The sequence below is a fragment of the Castor canadensis genome, chromosome 10, assembly GCF_047511655.1.
Source record: "Castor canadensis chromosome 10, mCasCan1.hap1v2, whole genome shotgun sequence".
In the NCBI taxonomy this organism is placed as follows: domain Eukaryota; kingdom Metazoa; phylum Chordata; class Mammalia; order Rodentia; family Castoridae; genus Castor; species Castor canadensis.
The window spans coordinates 70,331,829-70,359,283 of record NC_133395.1 but is presented as its reverse complement, the minus strand read 5'-3'; the positions used below and the strand labels follow the sequence as shown (position 1 = coordinate 70,359,283).

Sequence of the window (27,455 nt, the reverse complement as noted above, 5' to 3'; positions counted from 1 at the left end):
GTTAGTTACAAGAGTTCTGGAGCCGGACTACCTGGATTCAAATCTTAATTCTGCCACTTATCAGCTGTGGAGAATTAGACACAGTTACTTACTCTTCCTTTGCCTCAGTTTCCTGACCTTGGGGACAATAAAAATAGGGTTATTGCAAGGAGCTGGTGAGATTAACAATAAATAACTTAGAACAGTTCTGGCACATCATTATTAGTTAATGCTGTCTCTTTCAAATAATAATGATAAATATATTCTATGCGTCCATATTTTACTTAGTACATCTGACTGATACGCATTTTTTGTCATGACTTGCCAAGGTTGACGTGTATCTTTGAGTGTAAAACAAAACCAAATTAGCTCATCAATGAAAGGACAAAAACTTTAAAAATAGTTAACAAAAACTTGTCTGAGCTGGTCGCAGTGACTCACTCCTGTAACCCTCGCTTCTCAGGAGGTGGAAATCCTGAGAGCTGTGGTTCCAGGCCAGCTTGGGCAAAGCAATTGCAAGATTCCATCTCAAGCAATAAAAGAGCTTGAGGTGGTGGCAAGCGCCTGTCATCCCAGCTACAGCTATGTGGAAAACATGTATGGGAGTATCACAGTCCAGGCTAGCCTGGCATAAATGTGAGACCCTGTTCAAAAAATAACTAAAGCAAGAAGGACTGGGGCCGTGGCTCGACCAGTAGAACACTGCTCAAGCCCAAGGCCCTAGTTCAACCTTAGTACCACAGAAAAAGTCTTGTCTGAATGTGTTTTGTTTAACATTAATTGAATAGACATTATATATTAAACACTGTAAAGTGTGTGAAAAATATATATATAATGAAAATTTAGAGTCTAGATTCTCAAGGAGCATGATAAATTGAATTAAAACCTCATAAACTGACTACTACTATGGCTTTCTAAGTTTGAGGGATTTTTTGGTTTTTGGCATTTCTGTGGCTTGAACTGAGGGCTTCACACTTACCAGGCAGGCATTCTACCATTTGATCCACACATCCAGCCCTTTCTGTCCTGTCTGTTTTGGAGATAGGATTTCACTTTTTTGCCCAGGTCAGCCTGGACCACAATCTTCATATTTATGCTTCCCATGTACCTGGAATTACAGATATGTGCTACCACACCCAGCTATTGTCTGAGATGGGGTCATAAGTCTCCCCCACACCCCAGACTGTCCTCAAATTGCAATCCTTCCTATCTCCAATCCCAAGTAGCTAAGATACAGGCATCAGCCACAAGTACCCAGCTTTAATATTCTTTTTAAAACAGAGAAGGAGGTTCTTTTACTTTGAAATCCAACTGACATACCATGGTGAAAGAAAACATAAGATCAAGATTCTCTCTTTCCTCCATTTATTTATTTTTTCAGTTATTCAGTCAACCAATATTTAATATGCACTCACTGTATATCCAGAAGATAAACTTCTGTACTAACTAGATAGGAGAGTATTGCAATGAATGAAATAGTCACAGCCTCTTGAAGTGGGTTCATTCCTGAGCAAAGGTGGGAAGTTAGTTAACAGGGGCCAGTATTGGTGACATGAGTGTAGTGGGGGCTATACCACACTGGGGAATGCGTGCTCAACTATCTGAGACATTTGGACTGACGTGTTCTTGGAGTCCTAACCTAGCCAAAGAAAATATCAGCTCATTATGATTAATATGAATTATAGAAGACATCTGGTAAAATATTTACTAGTAATAACAGATTTTTAGTTTATTCATGTAGAAAACAATAAGATAAATTAAAGGAGGAAGTCATGTTTCTAAAGTCACTGGAGGATGGAAACATTTTTCAAGTTTCTTAAGCTGATCTGTTAATGTATATTTCCTTTGGCAGAGCTCTTCCCTTTGTGATCCACATGTACGCTTCCAGTTGTATATAGTGTTAAATAAGTAGTAGAGGTAAACTATTCTGTATTAAGTAAACTGGCAACATAAATACAAACTATACTTTTGCAAGTGTGAATTCCTCCATGTTGTGAACAGTTTAATCCATGAGCTCTTAAAAAGACAGATTGCTTTTTCTTCCAGTTCTACTATACTCTATGCTTTAGCAATTTGTTCTTCATATCCTGTCACACTAATGTGATAGGAGAATGTTAGCAAATTAAAGCCTCTTGATATGTTAATAAATTACTCTTGAATTGTTCCCATGCTCCATTGAATTTCTTAATAGGAACTTCTTATAAATGGTCTAGAAACCCAATACTATCTTGTATAAAAACTATTAATAAACAAGATTTTAATGTATGAAAATATATCTTGTTATACACATAATGGAAAAATGACATTTCAAGTATAATAAAATAATTGGAAAGAAAAACTACTGAAGAGATGCCTGCCAAGAAGCACCTGAAATTATTGGTCTAATCAGTGCTGCAAATGAAGACTGTAATGGAGAATTTGCTACTTTTCAAAAGAAAAATTGGAATAATTTAACATTATTAACCTGGAACACTTTTAGAATGTTCTAGCATTTTAGATTTCTAACTGATAATTGTTAAAACTCAACAAAGATTGTGAGTCCTAATCCAAATAATAATTCCTACCAATGAATAATTCTAGAATTTGTTTCAGTAAACATTTGTAGCCCCAGATAATTTATATATCTTTTACTGCATAAAAATTAAGATTCTATGAAATGTGCAATCATAAAATATCAAATATTTCTTTTTTTCTTTGTATCACTGTATTACATTGCAATGACCTCATGAAATTCTGTGTTTTCTCAGTTATGAAACTTTTTTAATTAAAATTTCAGAAAATCCAACTCAAATTGTCTCGAACATTAACTCAATTCTGTTGGTTCTCATAACTGAGAAAGTTTGATTTTTCAGCAAGATTTGCTCCAGTGATTGAGATAATGCCCCCAAGAACCTTTTTTTTCCATTGTTCTTCTCTAGGTTCAGCCATTGTGGGCTTTAAACTCACCTTCCACTGGATAGCACACAAAAGCCTCAGGCACTCTCTCTTTAGTAAGCAAAATGGTTGCAGTAGTTCCTACCTCACACCATAACATCCAAAGGAAAAGAGAGAAACACACCTGGTAGCTCCCATGGAAGACAACAGCATTTTCTTTCTCAGAAGTCACAGAAAACGTCTTGTGTCTCAATGGTACTGCTTAAAAGGATATGCTACTTGGAGATGGGATAAGACTATCATTTCCATGTTTATAGCTAAAGGTAGAGTCAGGATCCTACCTATCCAAGGATAGTGGGGAACTAGTTGACAAGAGGAAATTTGGATTCATGTTCTCAAAGGGAAGGAGCTAGTCGATGGTGGGCAAATAAATTTCTATTATAAAGTTAAATAATATAACAAAATATTATCAAATAAAATATGTCCAAGAATTTCTTTTTTATGATTTCTATAATGAAGAGAATAACAAATGAATTATGCATTTTTACACAAATAGCTATTACATAAAAGGAGGTGCCAAAAGGACTTTAAGGCCTAGTCTTAACCCTCAAGGAATATTCATTGGTTAGGAGGAGAAGAAAACAATAGGTAAGCAGAATGCTTATGACATATGTGTCGTTATAATAAATGAATATTCAGTGGAGTCAGAGTTAAATTTATCATGAGGTTAATAAAGCTTCAGCCTTAAGACCCCCTCAGTCTTAATGAGAGAGAGAGAGAGAGCAAAGGATGGAGGTCCCAACATTCCTCCAAGGGCACACCCTCAGTAAATTGACTTTCTTTCACTAGGCCCCACCTCCAAAAGATTCCATTACTTCCCACTGGTACCTCAGGCTAGAGATCAAGCCTTCAATACATGAAAGTTTAGGGACATTTTGGATCCAAACTATAGCAGAGCCTCTCTCCTACAAATTGTTTAATTTTCAAGTCTTATGAAAGCTGGATCCATTCTCAGTGCAAAGGAAAAACCTGTCCTTTGGGTAAACATAGATAGCTTCCTGGAAGAGGCACATGAGAAGGGTACTCGGGGATTTTAAACATTTAGAACTATCTGGTAATGTAATATATTTTCCCATATCTGATCCAGCTCCATTTATGTACTTCTACAAAATACCCCAAACCATTCTAACAGTATTGGCAAAACAATGGTTTTGTATTGCATTTTTAAGCATCTAGGGCTGAGGATATGGCCCAAGTGATAGAGCATCTATCTAGCAAGTGTGATGCCCTGAGTTCAAACCCAATACTGCCATAATAAAATAATTAAACAGCATTTAATATATGACAAAAGCGTGTTTAGAAAATAAAATATTAACTTAATATTTTTATAGGAGCATTCAGACAAAAGCAAAAAATAAAAAACAGAGTAAATAAAAGTAATGTCTCTATGTGAGAGATGCCTTCCCTGGGGCACTGAGGACAAGGACAGGATGATGATAGCTGAGTGGCTTTCTTACTCTTACCAAAGTCCATGCTGCTGCCAGGTTCACAACACTTAGCTCCTATCTGCATAGGAAATTGAATCTTTGCAGTGTCTGTTTTCTTCACTGGAAAAGGTCAACCCTGGAATTACCAAACCACTTCTATTTGTCTCTCTTTGTATTGGTATTAAAATTGAAAGTTAGAAAAAAACTGAGAGGTCATAAATGAAACATGAAATAATATGAGTTTACTCAAATGTTTCATTGTTCTATATTGTATAAACTTAGGCATGTTTTCTAAGATCTCTGAACTTTTCTTTTCTTTAAAATAAACACAATAATACATAGTAGGGGCTTTGGAAGAGTTACACACCTTAATGTAGATAAGGCTACAAAGCACATTTCCATAAACCTATCAGCTGAGTTATTTGATTCAACTGATTGATTTCTTTTTTATTCAAATAACATAAAATATACCAGTCAACAAAATATTTTTCATGCAATAAATATTTTTAACATCTCTTTAAATTTTCAAGTTATCAAAACACAGAGGTTAAACTAAATGTTTACTGAAACTTAAGGTGCATATTTACCTAGGTTGAAATCTCTTATATTTACAATATTTTTACTCTTTCCCTATTTTGCATTTGTAATATTATTACTCTTTCCTTTATTGAACAATTGAAGAACACAAAAACAAGAAAGTTTTTATCAGCAAAATTTACTAGATCTTTCATTTGATTACACATCACAGGTTCAATTTGTACTTACTATATATATATATATATATACATATATATATATAGGATACACTTATTGTTTGACATGATAGAAAGCAAATGAAAAAAATCTAACATTGACCTATCTACTTAATACCAAGCAAGAGTGGGTGTGGAAATTTTTTTCCCACAATTCATACAAATATTCCTTATGGAAATGTGACCTTGTGGTGAAATCTATCTTAAAACATGATATATGGTAGTGATTCAGTTATTTACATATACTCACATGAACTTGACTCAAATTATAATGGTTACATGATTTTGACATGGAGCCCAGTCTGTGCTCATTAAAGTGTAAATGGAATTTTTCTATTTCCCAGTCATGCCCTCTGATAAATGAAACAGCTTCACCACAAGACCAAGTCCTGCTAATATTGACATGAATATAAGACATTACACACACACACACACACACACACACACACATTCATTGAGTGGAAAAAATACATTTTGTTAACACAGGAGTTGTTTGACAGATGATGATAAGCATAACCATTTTCCCAAATTATTTATGCCACTTAGAATAGGAAGTGATAATGCCTTGAGGCTTTGAAATGTGATAATGCAAATGGATGTGCTGAAGTGTGAATACAATTCAAGGTCCACCCTTGATTCTGCCAAATGTCTGTATACCACAGAGGAAAGATTAGGGATTGTTAAATTGGGGAGTACCCAACTTGAAATTTAGAGCAAGTTCCTGTGGTTATCTTATCTTTCTTTTCCACCATAAGTTAACAATATTCAAAATGAAATTTGTTTTATTTCTGTTAGCATATAATCTACCTAATACTTATTTTTTTTAAAATAACAAACATGAAGTGTAGGAAAAATTACTAAGCATATATCTGACTATGATGAAATAAAACTTGCTAAACTATAAAAGTGTGAAGGAGTAAATTTAATTGTACACCATTTGCCTAAAACCCTACTGCCAAATTTGAATTGTTTATCCAAACATGTTAGCTACCTCCTTAATGGATAACCCATAGTAGGCTATAAATTATGCTTGTTAGGCTTGCTTATGTGGCAGTACTGAAGAAGTACAATTTTAAGGACAAAGAATTGATTGCAATTTTTCAATGCTGTTTTAAACTCAAGGAATAATTATTTATTTAAATTACTTTATTCATTCTTTCATTCTTTCATTACACAAACATTTATTGTCAGCATACTTTGTTGGAAATAAAAAAGTATGGAATTGGGACATACCCTGAAAAATTTACAGTCACTCTTAGTTTACCCAGTGGCATGTTATGCTATTTTCCTTCCAATTGAAAAGAAGAACAAAGAAAAGTACAAATAACCAAAGATGTTGATTGCCAGATTCTGTGATGACAAGCAAAAGTAATGTGCTTATTTGTTTTTATCTCTACTGTTGATTTTTGGAGACCTTTACTAGGGCATCAGGGAGCTTTATGGGTTTACACAGAACTTTCAAACTCTTCCAAGGCTCTGAAGCTTCTGCTAAAGGTCCTGCATTGAGCCACTTGTCCTGCCCTTCCAGAAGAGGGGAAAAATACTAACTAGGGTCTGTCTGTCTTTGAAATTTTTAAGCTGTTAAAGAAGTAGCTCTAGGAAGCACATGCTCACTCTCTAGTGCAATTTCATTGGCGAGTATTCCCAAGGAAAGGAAAAGAGAGCCTGCTTCATGCACTTCTTTTTCACCAGCCACATTTCACTTCCATTTCTAACGTACAGCATAATCACAGCAAAACCAGGCCCAAATTAGCCTCCTTAAACTTTCCTTCCAGCTGAAGTAGAATATTAAATAGTTAAAGGTGATCCTGAAACTAATTTGCAGCCTCATCATTATCCTTCTGCTTAATCCTTAGAAAACTTCAATAACTGACACAAGAAGATTTAAGATACTCCATTGTTTATGGGACCATATTTATTAGCAGCCAACATTTTTGTGTACTTGTGACATGTCAGGAAATGTGCTAAGTATCTTACATAGATTTCCTTCTATCCTCACAACTCTATGAAAAATTGCACTGATTATGTAGGTTGTACTCTATTTTATTACCTATTATTTGTCTATAGTAATTAGTAGGATACACTGAAAATAGTAAGTAATAAGCCTACTGATTAATTTATCTTCTAGATTCCCTCCATCTTTCGTAAATGTTCTGGCAACTTTATAAGCTATTTTTTTTATATCTTTTTTTTTCCTTTTTCTTTTATTATTCATATATGCATACAAGGCTTGGGTCATTCTCCTCCCTGCCCCCACCCCCTCCCTTACCACCCACTCCACCCCCTCCCTCTCTCCGCGCCTCAATACCCAGCAGAAACTATTTTCCCCTTATTTCTAATTTTGTTGTAGAGAGAGTATAAGCAGTAACAGGAAGGGACAAGAGTTTTTGCTGGTTGAGATAAGGATAGCTATACAGGGCATTGACTCACATTAATTTCCTGTGCGTGGGTGTTACCTTCTAGGTTAATTCTTTTTGATCTAACCTTTTCTCTAGCACCTGTTCCCCTTTTCCTATTGGCCTCAGTTGCTTTTAAGGTATCTGCTTTAGTTTCTCTGTGTTAAGGGCAACAAATGCTAGCTAGTTTTTTAGGTGTCTTACCTATCCTCACCCCTTACTTGTGTGCTCTCGCTTTTATCATGTGCTCAAAGTCCAATCCCATTGTTGTGTTTGCCCTTGATCTAATGTCCACATATAAGGGAGAACATACGATTTTTGGTCTTTTGGGCCAGGCTAACCTCACTCAGAATGATGTTCTCCAATTCCATCCATTTACCAGCGAATGATGTTCTTCTTCATGGCTGCATAAAATTCCATTGTGTATAGATACCACATTTTCTTAATCCGTTCGTCAGTAGTGGGGCATCTTGGCTGTATCCATAATTTGGCTATTGTGAATAGTGCCGCAATAAACATGGATGTGCAGGTGCCTCTGGAGTAACCTGTGTCACAGTCTTTTGGGTATATCCCCAAGAGTGGTATTGCTGGATCAAATGGTAGATTGATATCTAGCTTTTTAAGTAGCCTCCAAATATTTTTCCAGAGTGGTTGTACTAGTCTACATTCCCACCAACAGTGTAAGAGGGTTCCTTTTTCCTCCACATCCTCGCCAACACCTGTTGTTGGTGGTGTTGCTGATGATGGCTATTGTAACAGGGGTGAGGTGGAATCTTAGTGTGGTTTTAATTTGCATTTCCTTTATTGCTAGAGATGGTGAGCATTTTTTCATGTGTTTTCTGGCCATTTGAATTTCTTCTTTTGAGAAAGTTCTGTTTAGTTCACGTGCCCATTTCTTTAATGGTTCATTAGTTTTGGGAGAATTTAGTTTTTTAAGTTCCCTGTATATTCTGGTTATCAGTCCTTTGTCTGATGTATAGTTGGCAAATATTTTCTCCCACTCTGTGGGTGTTCTCTTCAGTTTAGAGACCATTTCTTTTGATGAACAGAAGCTTTTTAGTTTTATGAGGTCCCATTTATCTATGCTATCTCTTAGTTGCTGTGCTGCTGGGGTTTCATTGAGAAAGTTCTTACCTATACCTACTAACTCCAGAGTATTTCCTACTCTTTCCTGTATCAACTTAAGAGTTTGGGGTCTGATATTAAGATCCTTAATCCATTTTGAGTTAATCTTGGTGTAGGGTGATATACATGGATCTAGTTTCAGTTTTTTGCAGACTGCTAACCAGTTTTCCCAGCAGTTTTTGTCGAAGAGGCTGCTATTTCTCCATCGTATATTTTTAGCTCCTTTGTCAAAGATAAGTTGCTTATAGTTGTGTGGCTTCATATCTGGGTCCTCTATTCTGTTCCACTGGTCTTCATGTCTGTTTTTGTGCCAGTACCATGCTGTTTTTATTGTTACTGCTTTGTAATATAGTTTGAAGTCAGGTATTGTGATACCTCCTGCATTGTTCTTTTGACTGAGTATTGCCTTGGCTATTCGTGGCCTCTTGTGTTTCCATATAAATTTAACAGTAGATTTTTCAATCTCTTTAATGAATGTCATTGGAATTTTGATGGGAATTGCATTAAACATGTAGATTACTTTTGGGAGTATCGACATTTTTACTATGTTGATTCTACCAATCCATGAGCATGGAAGATCTCTCCACTTTCTATAGTCTTCCTCAATCTCTTTCTTCAGAAGTGTATAGTTTTCCTTATAGAGGTCTTTCACATCTTTTGTTAGGTTTACACCTAGGTATTTGATTTTGTTTGAGGCTATTGTAAATGGAATTGTTTTCATACATTCTTTTTCAGTTTGCTCATTGTTAGTGTATAGAAATGCGAATGATTTTTCTATGTTGATTTTATATCCTGCTACCTTGCTATAGCTATTGATGATGTCTAGAAGCTTCTGAGTTGAGGTTTTTGGGTCTTTAAGGTATAGGATCATGTCATCTGCAAATAGGGATATTTTGACAGTTTCTTTACCTATTTGTATTCCTTTTATTCCTTCTTCTTGCCTAATTGCTCTGGCTAGGAATTCCAGTACTATGTTGAATAGGAGTGGAGATAGTGGGCATCCTTGTCTGGTTCCTGATTTTAGAGGGAATGGTTTCAGTTTTTCTCCGTTAAGTATAATGCTGGCTGTAGGTTTGTCATATATAGCTTTTATAATGTTGAGGAACTTTCCTTCTATTCCTAGTTTTCTTAGAGCTTTTATCATGAAATGATGTTGGATCTTATCAAAGGCTTTTTCTGCATCTATTGAGATGATCAAGTGGTTTTTGTCTTTGCTTCTGTTAATGTGGTTTATTACGTTTATTGATTTTCGTACGTTGAACCACCCCTGCATCCCTGGGATGAAGCCTACTTGGTCGTGGTGAATAATCTTTTTGATGTGTTGCTGAATTCGGTTTGCCATTATTTTGTTGAGGATTTTTGCATCAATGTTCACTAAGGAGATTGGCCTATAGTTCTCCTTTTTGGAGGTGTCTTTGCCTGGTTTTGGGATAAGTGTAATACTGGCTTCATAAAATGTGTTTGGCAGTTTTCCTTCCCTTTCTATTTCGTGGAACAGTTTAAGGAGGGTTGGTATCAGTTCTTCTTTAAAGGTCTGATAGAATTCAGCAGAGAATCCATCAGGTCCTGGACTTTTCTTTTTGGGGAGACTCTTGATTGGTGCTTCAATTTCATTTTGTGTTATAGGTCTATTCAGGTGATTAATTTCCTCCTGGTTCAGTTTTGGATGATCATATGTATCTAGAAATCTATCCATTTCTTTTAGATTTTCAAATTTATTTGAATATAGGTTCTCAAAGTAGTCTCTGATGATTTCCTGGGCTTCCATGGTGTTTGTTGTTATCTCCCCTTTTGCATTCCTAATTCTGCTAATTTGGGTTTTTTCTCTCCTCATTTTAGTCAGGTTTGCCAGGGGTCTATCAATCTTGTTTACTTTTTCAAAGAACCAACTTTTTGTTTCATTAATTCTTTGTATGGTTTTTTTGGTTTCTATTTCATTGATTTCAGCTCTTATTTTTATTATTTCTCTCCTTCTATTTGTTTTGGGATTTTCTTGTTCTTGTTTTTCTGGGAGTTTGAGATGTATCATTAGGTCATTGATTTGGGATCTTTCAGTCTTTTTAATATATGCACTCATGCCTCACAACTCTATGATAAATTGCACTGATTATGTAGGTTGTACTCTATTTTATTACCTATTATTTGTCTACAGTAGTTAGTAGGATACACTGAAAATAGTATTTATCTTCTAGATCCCCTCCATCTTTCGTAAAGTTCTGGCAACTTTATAAGCTATTTTTTTTAAAAAATAGAAGGTCTGTAATATCTGACAGGAGGAAATCTTACCCAGTATCCACACAATGGACAGGTATTTCAGGTATGAGCAGAACACGCTGGAAAAATGCATTGACCAAGCTACTCCACACTCCCGAAGCTCTCAGTCATATGTGGGGTTAATATACTTGTGAATGTGCCAATAGCTTTTGCGAATCAAAATGCACGTTGGGTCCAAAGATTATCTTTCTTCATAATGTGTCAATCATATTATTCTACCCTATGAAAAAATATAAAAAGCTTACTCAATTATAGATAGCAAAATATAAGTCTGAACACTTTCTTTTATTAATGTTTTTACTTCGGGTTCTGTGTTTTTGTTGTTGGGGGCGCTATGTGGGAAATTATTTGGGTTTGTTTTTTGTACTGGGGAGTGAACTCAGAGCTTTGTGCTTCCTAGGCAGATGGTTTTTGGCTTGAACCACACATCTCCAGCCCTTTTTGCTAGAGATAGGGTATTGCTGGCCTGGACCACAGTCCTCCTTTTTATGCTTCCCAACATCACTGGAATGACAGGCATGTACCACCAGGCTAGCTTTTTTCCATTGAAATGGGGTCATGCAAAATTTTGTCCAGGCTGACCTCGGACCGCAATTCTCCTGATCCCAGCCTCCTACGTAACTAGGATTACAGGCTAGTTACTAGCTCCTGGCTCAGGTTTTATTTCTTTTATGCAAATTAATAGAATTATGAATTGCAAAGGGGAGATTTAATCCACTTAAGAGAACACAATTTCTATACATTTAGAGACAAATTTTCAAGATCATTTAAATTGTTGTTATCTATAAAACAATCCAAAGCATAGGCCGCATAGAGAGGACTGGTTTTATTTGAAAGATTTTGCTTTGTTTTTTATGTTCCATTTTAATTAGGTTTTACTTTCTTTTAGGAAAATATTCAAGCACAAAGAAAGTATTAATAATAGCATGATTTTTGACATGCTAGCATTTTTTGTGTTGCTGAAGTATGTTGCAGTAAATTACTTACCCCTGAATCCTTCAATATGAAAAATAACATTTTCCCATTTTGACATCTAATAAATTTTATGATAATTCTCTAATATTAGCTAATACTGTATATAATGAGTGTTTTCTGGTTGTCTCCTATGTTTCTTTAAAAATTGGCTTGTTCAAGGCAAGATGCAGGCTTGAATGACCACAAGTATATTTGATTCTTTTGTGTGTCTTTTAGGCTAGAATAATTCATAACTGCCACTCCTCCACCTTTTTTTCTTAAAATTGACTTACTGAAGAGATAGAACATGACAGTCATCCTGTAGAATATCTCACCTTCTAGGTTTGTCTTTTCTCCCTTAAGTTGTCATTTAGCCTATTTTAACTAGTAAGGTTTTGATGAATATGCTAATTCAAATATCAGTGAAGGCTGATAATAAGAATTTATGTTTGGAAATATTTGGTCTTTATTATTACTTGCCAAAATATAAAATTACTGTATTTGATTAGAATTTATTAAAATTAAAAAGCTTGGAGATATTTCTGGGTCAAATAATTGGAGAAGTCTTACAAAATTCTGTACTGGAAATACACCAAATTCATTTTTTTTGAACAGCACTTGGGTTTGAACTGAGGACCTCATGCTTGCTAGGCAGGCACTCTCACCACCTGAGCCACTCCATCAGCATCAGCCCTTTTTTTAACTGGGTATTTTCAAGATAGGGTTTTGAGAACTATTGGACTGGCTTTGAACCAAGATCCTCCTGATCTCTGCCTGCTGAATAGCTAGGATTACAGGTGTGAGCCATGGGCGCCAGGCCAGTAAATCAAATTCTTGAAGAAGCAGTAAAAAGGAGTAGAAAGGGAAGACCAAAAGTGTCCATCACTTCCAACCTCAGAGGCAATAACTTTATGTGTATCTTCAAAAATATTTCTCTGAAAATTCAAGCAAAAATATTACATATATATTATAGAATTTTTAGAGAAACTTTATTAATGTTATTTTTGGGTTTTTTGTCCAACCGCTATTTAATGTTATATATAATCCATTCTCCCCAACCTTCTTGGTGTTAACTGCTACATCAGATCTTGTTTCTTTGTCATTTAAAGCCATTCAGTGACTTTCCACTGCACTTACCTCATGTTTTTCATCATGCAGATCTACAAAGCCCTGTCATATGTATGGCCCTGACCCATTTTCTCATCTCATCTCAAAAACTCTTCCTGTCATGTACTCTGTTTCAGTCACACTATCTTTCTTCTGTTCCTTGAACTAAAATGTCATTCAGGACCCACTTGGAACCTAACACTAGCATTTCCTCTGTCTTTAATTATTTTCTTATTCCTGAGTTTCATGTGTAGGTTCTCATCATTCACACCTCAGCTCAGAGGACTTTTTCAGAGATTCCTTTCCTTCCCAATCCCCAGTCACTGTAATCCTGTAATTCTTTAATCATTAGTAGAGCACTGACGACCAAGATTTTCTGATTTACCTAATTGTTTATTTAGGTTTTATGTCTCTTCATCTACATATACATATATGTACTTACACATTAAATGCACGCATACACAGTTGAATGAACATTTCATGAAAACAGGCACCTTGCTTACCTATTTTAGGGTTTAGAGTAATTTCTAACTCATAGTAGGTACTCAATATTTGTTGAATGAGTTTATCTTGGAATCTTTTTTTTTTTTTCTGGTCTGGGGTTTGAACTCAGGGCCTATACCTTGAGCCAGCCCTTTTTTTTGTGATGTTTTTTCAAGATAGGGTCTTGCAAACTATTTGCCTGGGGCTGGCTTTGAACCTTGATCCTCCTGATCTCTGCCTCCAGAGTAGCTAGGATCACGGGCATGATCCACTGGCGCCCAGCTATCCTGGGATCTTTTCTAGTCAGCCTTTTAAAATAGCTGCATGATATACAGCAGTGTGGGTATATCATTTAACCAGTCCCTTACTGGATATTTGGATATTTCCAGGTTTTGTTTTGGTTTGCCATTTCAAGCAACACTGGGAGAAATATCCTGTGTCTTATTCTTCCCATATTTAAATTCTTCACAGTGGAATTACTGTATCAAATAAATGTGTATTTTTACAAACCTTTTACTAATTTGCCCCACAAGATAGAGATATCATATATGTTTTCCTGTACCTCAAGGAATCCTGAAACAATAATTTTTGACTGTTTAGTAAATAAAAATAGTTTTTCTCTGACATTTTTAATATTTGTGTATGTACTAATGACTTTGGTTACATGTAACAGAACATCAACTTAAACTGGCATCAGTTTAGAATATAAATTCTTTACTGGCCTATGTATCTGAGAAATCCGGGGGTGGATCAGTTTGGGAAAACCGGATCCAAGGACTCATCGGTGTCCTAGGATGCCAATGTCTCTTACTTTCTGCTCTGTCTTCCTTCTCAGACAGGCTTTCTGTGTTGCAGAGGCAATGCCTGTGTAAATCCACTAGAAATAAAGCTGCTTTCCCAAGTAGCAGCCAACTTTCTTTGGACCAGCTGGAATCATGTGCCCATTTCTACACCAATCATACTGGTCACCTGAACAGAATATGCTATTGACAGATCAGGATCACATGCCCACTCAGGAAGTCTGGTAATGAGGTCAGCCCACCTATACCAGGTAGACTGGGAGTGAGGAAGGAAAGGTTCACAAAGGAAGGAGTAGTGAATGCTAAGCAAACCAATAAACAAAAAAGAATAGATTCTCATTACACTGTAAGAGCTGGTACTACTTTTTCCTTCATGTATTAGAAGTTAGCATTCTTTTTCTGTGAGTTACCTGTTCATATTTACTCATTTCACGAAATTGTTCACTAGTTTCTTAGTGATTTGTAAGAGCTTATTTTTTTTAAAGAAAACATGCCCTTTTATCTATGTGCAATATTTTTCACATTGCTAATTTATCTTTTTGAGTTTTGTCTAAAGATTTTGTCTAAAATTCCCACATGTAAGTTATATATGATATTATATAATCAGGCTACTCAGTCTTCATTCATTTCAGCATTTATCATTCACCTAAAAAGAGCCAGGTATTGTATGAGGTGCTGAGAATTCAAAGATGTATAAAAGATAAAGCATCCACTTTAAAGGTTAGTCTACTGGGTAAAAAGAAAAGATATAAACTTGCCTAACTACTAGCAGATGGTGTCATGTAAGGCTTCACAGATGAAATTTGAACTGCTTCCAAATGAGTCAAACTTCCTTGGTCAAATACGAAGGGAGGCAGGGAATTGACTTGAGCATACCAGTGTCTATATGAATGATTTCTACAAATAACTGAGGGTTTTCAGTATAATGTCGTGAGTTTATGACTGAAAAGATGAAGAAGGCAGGAATTCATGTAACCTCTTCTAAGGATTTTTCAACCTCTTTTTTTTTTCTTTTTTCTTTCATTATTCATATGTGCATACAAGGCTTGGTTCATTTCTCCCCCCTGCCCCCACCCCCTCCCTCTCCCGCCCCTTAATACCCAGCAGAAACTATTTTCCCCTTATTTCTAATTTTGTTGTAGAGAGAGTATAAGCAATAATAGGAAGGAACAAGGGTTTTTGCTGGTTGAGGTAAGGATAGCTATACAGGGCATTGACTCACATTGATTTCCTGTGCGTGGGTGTTACCTTCTAGGTTAATTCTTTTTGATCTAACCTTTTCTCTAGTACCTGTTCCCCCTTTCCTATTGGCCTCAGTTGCTTTAAGGTATCTGCTTTAGTTTCTCTGCGTTAAGGGCAACAAATGCTAGCTAGTTTTTTAGGTGTCTTACCTATCCTCACCCCTCCCTTGTGTGCTCTCGCTTTTATCATGTGCTCAAAGTCCAATCCACTTGTTGTGTTTGCCCTTGATCTAATGTCCACATATGAGGGAGAACATACGATTTTTGGTCTTTTGGGCCAGGCTAACCTCACTCAGAATGATGTTCTCCAATTCCATCCATTTACCAGCAAATGATAACATTTCGTTCTTCTTCATGGCTGCATAAAATTCCATTGTGTATAGATACCACATTTTCTTAATCCATTCATCAGTGGTGGGGCATCTTGGCTGTTTCCATAACTTGGCTATTGTGAATAGTGCCGCAATAAACATGGATGTGCAGGTGCCTCTGGAGTAACAGTCTTTTGGGGATATCCCCAAGAGTGGTATTGCTGGATCAAATGGTAGATCGATGTCCAGCTTTTTAAGTAGCCTCCAAATATTTTTCCAGAGTGGTTGTACTAGTCTACATTCCCACCAACAGTGTAAGAGGGTTCCTTTTTCCTCCACATCCTCGCCAACACCTGTTGTTGGTGGTGTTGCTGATGATGGCTATTGTAACAGGGGTGAGGTGGAATCTTAGTGTGGTTTTAATTTGCATTTCCTTTATTGCTAGAGATGGTGAGCATTTTTTCATGTGTTTTCTGGCCATTTGAATTTCTTCTTTTGAGAAAGTTCTGTTTAGTTCACGTGCCCATTTCTTTATTGGTTCATTAGTTTTGGGAGAATTTAGTTTTTTAAGTTCCCTGTATATTCTGGTTATCAGTCCTTTGTCTGATGTATAGTTGGCAAATATTTTCTCCCACTCTGTGGGTGTTCTCTTCAGTTTAGAGACCATTTCTTTTGATGAACAGAAGCTTTTTAGTTTTATGAGGTCCCATTTATCTATGCTATCTCTTAGTTGCTGTGCTGCTGGGGTTTCGTTGAGAAAGTTCTTACCTATACCTACTAACTCCAGAGTATTTCCTACTCTTTCCTGTATCAACTTAAGAGTTTGGGGTCTGATATTAAGATCCTTAATCCATTTTGAGTTAATCTTGGTGTAGGGTGATATACATGGATCTAGTTTCAGTTTTTTGCAGACTGCTAACCAGTTTTCCCAGCAGTTTTTGTTGAAGAGGCTGCTATTTCTCCATCGTATATTTTTAGCTCCTTTGTCAAAGATAAGTTGCTTATAGTTGTGTGGCTTCATATCTGGGTCCTCTATTCTGTTCCACTGGTCTTCATGTCTGTTTTTGTGCCAGTACCATGCTGTTTTTATTGTTACTGCTTTGTAATATAGTTTGAAGTCAGGTATTGTGATACCTCCTGCATTGTTCTTTTGACTGAGTATTGCCTTGGCTATTCGTGGCCTCTTGTGTTTCCATATAAATTTAACAGTAGATTTTTCAATCTCTTTAATGAATGTCATTGGAATTTTGATGGGAATTGCATTAAACATGTAGATTACTTTTGGGAGTATCGACATTTTTACTATGTTGATTCTACCAATCCATGAGCATATAGTCTTCCTCCACTTTCTATAGTCTTCCTCAATCTCTTTCTTCAGAAGTGTATAGTTTTCCTTGTAGAGGTCGTTCACATCTTTTGTTAGGTTTACACCTAGGTATTTGATTTTGTTTGAGGCTATTGTAAATGGAATTGTTTTCATACATTCTTTTTCAGTTTGCTCATTGTTAGTGTATAGAAATGCGAATGATTTTTCTATGTTGATTTTATATCCTGCTACCTTGCTGTAGCTATTGATGATGTCTAGAAGCTTCTGAGTTGAGGTTTTTGGGTCTTTAAGGTATAGGATCATGTCGTCTGCAAATAGGGATATTTTGACAGTTTCTTTACCTATTTGTATTCCTTTTATTCCTTCTTCTTGCCTAATTGCTCTGGCTAGGAATTCCAGTACTATGTTGAATAGGAGTGGAGATAGTGGGCATCCTTGTCTGGTTCCTGATTTTAGAGGGAATGGTTTTAGTTTTTCTCCGTTAAGTATAATGGTGGCTGTAGGTTTGTCATATATAGCTTTTATAATGTTGAGAAACTTTCCTTCTATTCCTAGTTTTCTTAGAGCTTTTATCATGAAATGATGTTGGATCTTATCAAAGGCTTTTTCGCATCTATTGAGATGATCAAGTGGTTTTTGTCTTTGCTTCTGTTAATGTGGTTTATTACGTTTATTGATTTTCGTACGTTGAACCACCCCTGCATCCCTGGGATGAAGCCTACTTGGTCGTGGTGAATAATCTTTTTGATGTGTTGCTGAATTCGGTTTGCCATTATTTTGTTGAGGATTTTTGCATCAATGTTCACTAAGGAGATTGGCCTATAGTTCTCCTTTTTGGAGGTGTCTTTGCCTGGTTTTGGGATAAGTGTAATACTGGCTTCATAAAATATGTTTGGCAGTTTTCCTTCCCTTTCTATTTCGTGGAACAGTTTAAGGAGGGTTGGTATCAGTTCTTCTTTAAAGGTCTGATAGAATTCAGCAGAGAATCCATCAGGTCCTGGACTTTTCTTTTTGGGGAGACTCTTGATTGGTGCTTCAGTTTCATTTTGTGTTATAGATCTATTCAGGTGATTAATTTCCTCCTGGTTCAGTTTTGGATGATCATATGTATCTAGAAATCTGTCCATTTCTTTTAGATTTTCAAATTTATTTGAATATAGGTTCTCAAAATAGTCTCTGATGATTTCCTGGACTTCCATGGTGTTTGTTATCTCCCCTTTTGCATTCCTAATTCTACTAATTTGGGTTTTTTCTCTCCTCATTTTAGTCAGGTTTGCCAGGGGTCTATCAATCTTGTTTATTTTTTCAAAGAACCAACTTTTTGTTTCATTAATTCTTTGTATGGTTTTTTTGGTTTCTATTTCGTTGATTTCAGCTCTTATTTTTATTATTTCTCTCCTTCTATTTGTTTTGGGATTTTCTTGTTCTTGTTTTTCTAGGAGTTTGAGATGTATCATTAGGTCATTGATTTGGGATCTTTCAGTCTTTTTAATATATGCACTCATGGCTATAAACTTTCCTTTCAAGACTGCCTTAGCTGTGTCCCATAGGTTCCAGTAGGTTGTGTTTTCATTTTCATTGACTTCCAGGAACTTTTTAATTTCCTCTTTTATTGCATCGATGATCCATTCTTCATTAAGTAATGAGTTATTTAGTTTCCAGCTGTTTGCATGTTTTTTGTCTTTACTTTTGTTGTTGAGTTCTACTTTTACTGCATTGTGGTCAGATAGTATACACGGTATTATTTCTATTTTCTTATATTTGCTGAGGCTTGCTTTGTGCCGTAGGATATGATCTATTTTGGAGAAGGTTCCATGGGCTGCTGAGAAGAATGTATATTGTGTAGAGGTTGGATGAAATGTTCTGTAGACAACTACTAGGTCCACTTGATCTATTGCATATTTTAGATCTTGGATTTCTTTATTGAGTTTTTGTTTGGATGACCTATCTATTGATGATAATGGAGTGTTAAAGTCTCCCACAACCACTGTGTTGGCGTTTATATATGCTTTTAGGTCTTTCAGGGTATGTTTGATGAAATTGGGTGCGTTGACATTGGGTGCGTACTGATTGATAATTATTATTTCCTTTTGGTCTATTTCCCCTTTTATTAGTATGGAATGTCCTTCTTTATCTCGTTTGATCAATGTAGGTTTGAAGTCTACTTTGTCAGAGATAAGTATTGCTACTCCTGCCTGTTTTCGGGGGCCATTGTCTTGGTAAATCTTCTTCCAGCCTTTCATCCTAAGCCTATGCTTATTTCTGTCGGTGAGATGAGTCTCCTGTAAGCAACAAATTGTTGGATCTTCTTTTTTAATCCATTTTGTCAAACGGTGTCTTTTGATGGGTGAATTGAGTCCATTAACATTAAGCGTTAGTACTGATAGGTATGTGGTGATTCCTGCCATTTAGTTGTCTTAGTTGTTTGAAGGTTTGATTGTGTGTACCTAACTTGATGTTACTCTCTACTGTCTTGCTTTTTCTTATCCTGTGGTTTGGTGCTGCCTGCCTTTTCATGGTTAAGTTGGGTGTCACTTTCTGTGTGCAGGATCCCTTGCAGAATCTTTTGTAATGGTGGCTTTGTGGTCACATATTGTTTTAGTTTCTGCTTATCATGGAAGACTTTTATTGCTCCATCTATTTTGAATGATAGCTTTGCTGGGTAGAGTATCCTGGGGTTGAAGTTATTTTCATTCAGTGCCCGGAAGATCTCACCCCACGCTCTTCTTGCTTTTAATGTTTCTGTTGAGAAGTCTGCTGTGATTTTGATGGGTTTACCTTTGTATGTTACTTGTTTTTTCTCTCTTACAGCCTTCAATAGTCTTTCCTTAGTTTCTGAACTTGTTGTTTTAATGATGATATGTCGTGGAGTAGTTCTATTTTGATCTGGTCTGTTTGGTGTCCTGGAGGCCTCTTCTATTTGTATGGGAATATCTTTCTCTAGATTTGGGAAATTTTCCATTATTATTTTGTTGAAAATATTACACATTCCCTTCGCTTGCACCTCTTCTCCTTCTTCGATGCCCATGATTCTCATGTTTGGTCTTTTGATGGAGTCAGTGAGTTCTTGCATTTTCTTTTCACAGGTCTTGAGTTGTTTAATTAATAGTTCTTCGGTTTTTTCCTTTAATTACCATTTCATCTTCAAGTTCTGAGATTCTGTCTGCTGTTTGTTCTATTCTGCTGGATTGGCCTTCCATTTTGTTTTGCAGTTCTGTTTCTTTCTTTTTTCTGAGGTTTTCCATATCCTGGCAGTTTTCTTCTTTAATGTTGTCTATTTTTGTCCAGAGTTCATTTATCCGTTTATTCATGGTGTTCTCGCTTTCACTTTGGTGTTTATACAGTGCTTCTATGGTTTCCTTTATTTCTTCTTTTGCTTTTTCAAATTCTCTATTTTTATTGTCTTGGAATATTTTTATTGTCTCCTGTACATTTTGGTTGACCCTATCCAGTATCATCTCTATAAAATTCTCATTGAGTATTTGTAGTATGTCTTGTTTTAAATTATTCTTGTGGGCTTCATTGGGTCCTTTGGCATAGTTTATCTTCCTTTTGTTGGAGTCTGGATCTGAGTTTCTGTTCTCTTCATTCCCCTCTGGTTCCTGTACTAATTTTTTGCTGTGGGGAAACTGGTTTCCCTGTTTTTTCTGTCTTCCTGTCATTGTCCTTGGTGTTGTTACTGTCCCTGTACTGTGTGCAATTAAGTATTTTCTAGCTTGTAATAATAACAATGGTAATATTTAGAATGGAAGAGTGAGCTGAGATGGAAAGCAAGAAGTTAAAGAAAAGGGGAAAACAAATATACAGACAAGAGGGAGAAAGCAGAACAAGGTATCAGACAAGAGAGTTTCAAAGGTATAAACAGGGAGTGTTAGTGTACTAATCGACAGTAAGCTGAACAGACATTAGAGAGACAGAGAGAGGATTGAAAATCAAAGATACAAAAAATAAAAAATAAGTAAATGAAAGAAATATCTATATATAAAAATGAATTAAAATAAAATGAAAATAGAAAATTAAAAAACCAAAAAACCAAAAAACTTCCAAGTTTATATGCAATGCAGTTTCAGTCTTAATAATTTGGGTGTCCGTCTCAATCTCCAGTCCTGGAGTTGGTGCCTCAGATGTTGTTCTGTAGTTGTCTCATCAAAGGGGACGCATAAAGTAGAACAAAACTACACACACACACACACACACACACACACAAAAGAAAAAAAAAAAAGCCCCACCAAGTGTCCCAAGTTCAAATGCAATACAGTTTCAGTAAGTTTTTTGGCTTGCAGGTGTAATTCGGTTGTTCTCTCATCAAAGGTAGGGAGAAAAAGAAAAAAAAAGCGTCTGGAGACAGTTCTGAGAGTGGTATCTGCAACTGTGGCTTGCCTGCCTGCTGCTCTCAGCCTGTAGCTGGTGGCGTTATTTATGCAGATCTCTGGGGTGAGCTTAGCACTCACCTGGTCCCACAGGCTTTGTTTGCTCAGAGTTCTCCTGTGCCAGAGCCTCTGCTACAGGCTTTCCCCTTTCCAAGCACTGGGAAAGGTGACACTGCCCCCGCGTTGTCAGGCCTGTGTGTTTATTTACAGTTCATGTGGGAGGTGGGTCTTCCCTCCTCTCCTGTGGAGTTTTCCTCCCTCAGCCACTCTCACAAGGTTTCCTGCTCCTGGTTGCTGAGTGCGCGCCCCGCTCCCACCAGAGGCTCTCTGGCCCACCCGGCTTGTTTATTTACAGTCCCGGGAAGGATTCCCTTCCCCCAATCTTCAGCGCTCAGGGTGCCCCACCCTCTTTCCAGCGTGTCTTAACTGTTCTTATTACTTATTACTCAGTTTCTCTTTTTTCCCGGGTGGAGGTCAGTCTGTCCAGGGGGCTATGCTGCTCTGGCCCAGGCTTGTCTGTGGGGGTACTGCGGTACCGCGAAGCTCACCTGGTCCGCGTCTTCCCAAGCCATATGGGCGCTGGCCACTGGCGGCCCCGGGGGCCTCCTCGTTTCTCCGTTTAACGTGAAGTGGAGATTCTCTGCACCGGCTGGAGATGTGGAGGGGTCAAAGTTATGCCTTTTCTCAGTGATTATGCCTGCAAAGTGTGTCTCCAGCGTCTCTCCAAGATTTCACTATAGGAGGGTCGCTTTCTGCTTTCACCATCTGCCAAACTCAAATGGTATTGACATTGTACTACTCAAATTTTAAGAGATTGGCAAACTTACAACCTTATCAATAGGTAGGTAGGTAGACAATTAATAGGTATGATATTGACATATAATATGATATGTTATCTATTTGGATCTCATAAGAAAAATGTTGAAATCAGAATCCTCTTGTGCTATCAGGGTCTGCTGCACCAAAGTCTTTGTCTCATGAATGAAACAGGGAGAAGTCCTACGTTGTTTGCCAGAGAAGTAATGTGATCTAAAGTTTTTATCCATTTACCCACAAAAGTTGCTCTTTCTCTATGCTAATTAGGTGTGCAGAAAGCAACATTCTGATTGGTTGTGCCCTTTAAACCTTAAGGGTTTGAAATTCCTACTAGTCTTCTGTGTCCTCATTCTGGTCCATCCTGCGTTTCCAAATTCTTCCCTCCCCTTAAGGTCACAGGGAGTCATAATGGAGTTTTTCAGAAGACCTTCTGTCCTAGCTATACTAATTTTAGCTAACTGCCTACCTACTTGATTAATACGTTATCCACGACTCAATTCTCATTTCCAAACATTATGAAGTGTTTTTCTTCAAATTATTTTTATTGGTTCTTGACTATTATAAGCAAAATGATAGAAAAATAGTAAGCTTGAGTCAAATCACTTGCATTTTATTTCATAAAATTCATTTGTAACTGCATTAAATGAAAATTCAAAATTAGAGATATATTTTAAGAAATTATTAATAGAGGCATGTATAGACTTTAGTACCATGCATCTGTTTCCTACAAAGCATTGTTCTGTAAGACACTCTAATAAAGTGACTTTGATGAAACAAGTAAAATGGAAAATATAAATAGACAATTTTATCCCTTTTCCAGTAGTTGAGGAAAAAGGCTGGAAAAGATTAGAGGAAGCCATGTTCCTTTTTTGGTTTTCTTTGAAGTACTGGGGTTGGAACTCAGAGCCTATACCCACTCCATCAGCCCTCTTTTGTGAGGGTTTTTTTTCAAGATAGGGTCTCACAAACTATTTGCCTGGGCTGTCTTCAAACTATGAACCTCCTGGTCTCTGCCTCCTGGGTAGCTAGGATTACAGGAATAAGCCACCAGCACTGGGCCATATTCCTTTTTTGAGGAATGTTTTCTGAGGTCATAGAGGAGAAGCATTATCAGATAAAGTGAACCTGTAAGGACTGGGCAGACATTTTATGCAAGTGAAAGACCAAAGAGCATATACAAGACAAAGTATTAAGCATTTTTGTTTGGGTTTTTTTTTTTGTGGTACTAGGATTTGAACTCAGGGCCCACTCAGTGACTCTGAGTCACTCCACCAGCAATTTTTTGTGAAGGATTTTTTTCAAGATAGTGTCATCTTTGAACCTTGATTCTTCTGATCTCTGCCTCCATAGGCAGCTTTATTTATTTATTTATTATTTTGACAATACTGGGGTTTGATCTGAGGGCCTCCCTGGAGTTTGCTAGGCAAGCTTTCTACCACTTGAACCATACTCCAGCATCGTGTGGGCAATTTTAAGTGAAAAACTTATTATATCAATTCAGTAACAGAACTTCCATTCATTCTACTTTATAGTAATTACCCTTTTAACAAAAATAAATTATATGTTTATTTTAAATACTAGATTTGTATAATGTTTAAAAAATTGCCTTGTCTTTTTTATAGCTGTGTAAAAAGATTTCATAGATAGCCAGTGAAATTTAGCACAGAATAAGGCTTAAGTCTTCAGGTACTTAAAAGAATACATTTAAGTCAGTTTTATGTTTTTACCCTTTATTTTATAAAAATAGAGACAAAAAAGTTTAGGAACTTTGAAGTAATATATTCTTTTAACACATGAAATATATCTTTTAAAATAATTAAATTATTTAACCTTTGCTAAGTCATAATGAAGGTTAACAAAAATTAACACAATTTACAAATAATTTTAATATTCAGGCTAACCATCCTTGCAGATAAGAGTTTATTATGGAAATTCTAGCAGACTTTTTACTGCTGACATCATTGTGTTATTTGAATTAGTCTCCTGGGACTAGAAGAAAAGGCTCACAGCAATTCATAAATGAATCGTTCTCTCTTGTGTAACATTATATGTCCTGTTGAAACACTAATTTTCCACTTCTTTTCTTGTTGAAATTAAGCCTTGGGGGGAACTTCGTAGTTAACTAGTGATATTAAATTTTGAAATAAAGGAGTAAGATATTATACTTAATAGTCATCTTTTGTGTTCCTTATAAACATTTATTTTTATAGTATGCAACTTAAAGCTAAATTATCATAGCTATTTCATATCATAACAGTGAACTCTATGTACTCTTAAGCTAAAATCAGACAAAACATAAGCTAAGGCAATTTTCTATTTATAGTTTTAACAATGCTCTGCTATAAATTCTTAATGATTAGGTGTGCTAAGAAGTTTGAGAAGACTATTTGATAATTAATACATGTTTCATTGGAAAGGAAAAACATGTCCTGTGTATCCCACTATAGGGATTAACATCCTAATGTTGTGGTTTACTGATAAGAGAGGTCTCAGTGGTCTTAGCCAGTCACTTACCAGGGAATCTGAATTTTCTGGATCAGTTCTTCTGCACTTAACTTTGTAGTTTAAATTACTAAGAAGGCTAGATGTTCCATCTGGGTAATATCAGAGTGGCACTAGCATCCCAATAGTGTCTCACACAGAAGATTGTTGTCTTTCACACTCTGGGTGAGGCCCTGTTATTAAGGCAGTTTTCTATAATGTAATTGTCTCTAAGGTGGTCATCCGATTCATCTTCTCATTTGATCCTGTACTCCAAGCTAAATCTTCATTATGTGTGTCAAGTAGACAAGAAAATAACAAAAATGCTGACTTGGCCCTAACTGAATCACCTTTGGCAATACAATTTGCTACAACTTTTAGCAAAATCTATTAACTTCACACATATGAACAGTCCTCTTGGGTGATTTTTAGCAAGTGTAATGATTTATAATTACTATCAAAATCCAATTTGGTAAAAACATAATACAAAATGATTTATGCTCTATGGTTAAAATGTACTAACAGTGAAATATTTTCAGGAAAAAAACCTTGTAGTCTAGAATGTCTAACATGAGTGTATTAAACAAAATGTCTCCCTTTATCTTCTTATAGCCAATTGGTGCTTTGAATCCAAAGAGAGCAGTGTTTTACGCAGAGCGTTATGAAACATGGGAGGATGATCAAAGCCCGCCCTACCACTATAATACACACTATTCAACAGCAGCATCTACTTTATCCTGGCTTGTTCGAATTGTGAGTATCTTGCTTAAGTTTGCCATTAATATCATAAAGCTTTTAGCATAAGTAAATTAAATAAAAATCAAATTCACTTGCTATTCATTTTAAAGATTAGAGATCAGTGAAGTAGAAATTAAAGATTCCAAAGTTTTGTAAAAACTGAATCTGTTTTTGTTTTGTTTTGTTTTGATATTTGAGACAGGGTCTCACTAGGTAACCCAGGCTGTCCTCAAACTGAAGAGCCTCCTCCATCAGCCTCCCAAGTGCTAAGATTACAGGTGTGCCCCCACCACACCTGGCCTTAAATATTTTTTTTACATGAATTGTCTTATTGCAGAATTGGGTTAGGAATATAATTTATTTTGAGTTTTTTAAACCTAAGTTATTTATTTATTTATTTATTTACTTACTTATTCATTTGTGCATGCATACTGGTATTTGAACCCAGAGCCTAACACATGTCAGGCAGGCACTCTGCCAGTGAGCTTCCCTCCACATCCCAGCTCCCTAAATCAGTTAGTTATAAAGGAAACAAGCCATTGGAGTATACTCTTAACATTCCCTGCTTCTTTCTAACTAAGGACATACATTGACGTTACTCTTCCCTAGTCTTCTCACTCTTGATTCTTGGGCATATGTTTTGTTGTTTTTTTTTTCAGAAGATTCTAATAACTTTATTTGTTTATTTATTTGGTAGCATTGGGGTTTGAACTTGGGACCTCACATTTGTTTGGCAGGTACTCTACCACTTGAGCCACACTGCCAGCTGGGCAGTATGTTTTAAAAACAATTTCCAAGTATTTTGAAGACTTCTTTCCATTACTTTCTCTTTCTCCTAAGACATAAATATATTCAAATCTCTCCAACCTTTAAAATATAAAGCCATTTTCCAGCCCCACCCTGTCTGTAGTTCCTTGCCTTTGTAGTCACATGGATGGAAAGCACAGCATCTGCTGAACTGCAGGGCTTGATCCTGGCTGCCTTTCCTGGGATCTTCAACCTGATTGAGTTAGGTTCTGTACCCCTCACTTTACTGAATTGTTCTTACTGTGTGGATAGAATGTACCATTTCTTACCCAACATGGCTTTGAAGCACTTGACACCATTGCTTATTTCCTCCTCCTTGAGATTCGTACCTCTCATGGCTCCTCTGATAACATCTCCTGGTTTTCTTCTATTGCCCCTACTGGCCTGCTCAGTCTCCTGCTTAGGTTTCTTTTCCTTGATGTTCCTCTTTGCCAGAATCTTTCTATATACTCTGCCTTAACTGTCTCATTCAACTACAAAATACTGATTTCCAGCTTCTGTCTTCATTGCAAACATTTCTCATAGATCTCTGACTTATATTTCCAAGTGCCTACTACCTACTTCTCCCTGAACATCTCATAGTACCATAAACACCATTTTAAAAAGTTAAACTTATCTTCCTCATGAATCTGCTGTGGGTCTTCCCACTTTTCTTAATTAACTGATATCATCATTCACATAACTGCCTGATCTATAAATTGATATTTTCTCTATTTTACCATTCCTTACATCCAAACAGTTGGTAGCTTCTACCAACTAAATAGCTCTATAATCTGTCTCCTTTTCTCTTTTAAACTCTGGCACTTCTTTTGTTCAGGTTCCCATTATTTCTCACGTAGACTACAGCAAAAGCTCTTAATAACTCTCCTTGCTTTTTCCAGTGTAGTCCAGTTAGAAGCAGTTACTGGAGTCAAAAGGTCTGGTTTCATTTCTTTCCCTTTCTTTTCTCCTTCCTTTCCTTTTCTTTCCTTCCTTCCTTCTGTCCTTCCTTTCTATAGTACTCCAAGGAGTACTATAGAATGCTAAATCAAATCAGTAGTGTTTCTTCCCTTACCAAGATATACTTCAAACCCCTATTGTATGAGGCTGATATGCCTCAGAAACACAGTGATAAAGTGGCATACGTGAAAATG

General features: G+C 36.4%; 1 protein-coding gene across 5 annotated transcripts in view; it reads left to right on the top strand.

Annotated features, from left to right (window-relative positions):
* Positions 1-27,455, top strand: part of Nbea (neurobeachin) — a 643,202-nt gene that overhangs the window by 531,232 nt on the left and 84,515 nt on the right. For all 5 annotated transcript variants that reach the window (XM_074043550.1, XM_074043551.1, XM_074043549.1 and 2 more), the window contains one exon: positions 25,390-25,530. In XM_074043550.1, coding sequence (XP_073899651.1) covers positions 25,390-25,530 — 141 coding nt within the window. The remainder of the gene's footprint in view (positions 1-25,389; positions 25,531-27,455) is intronic.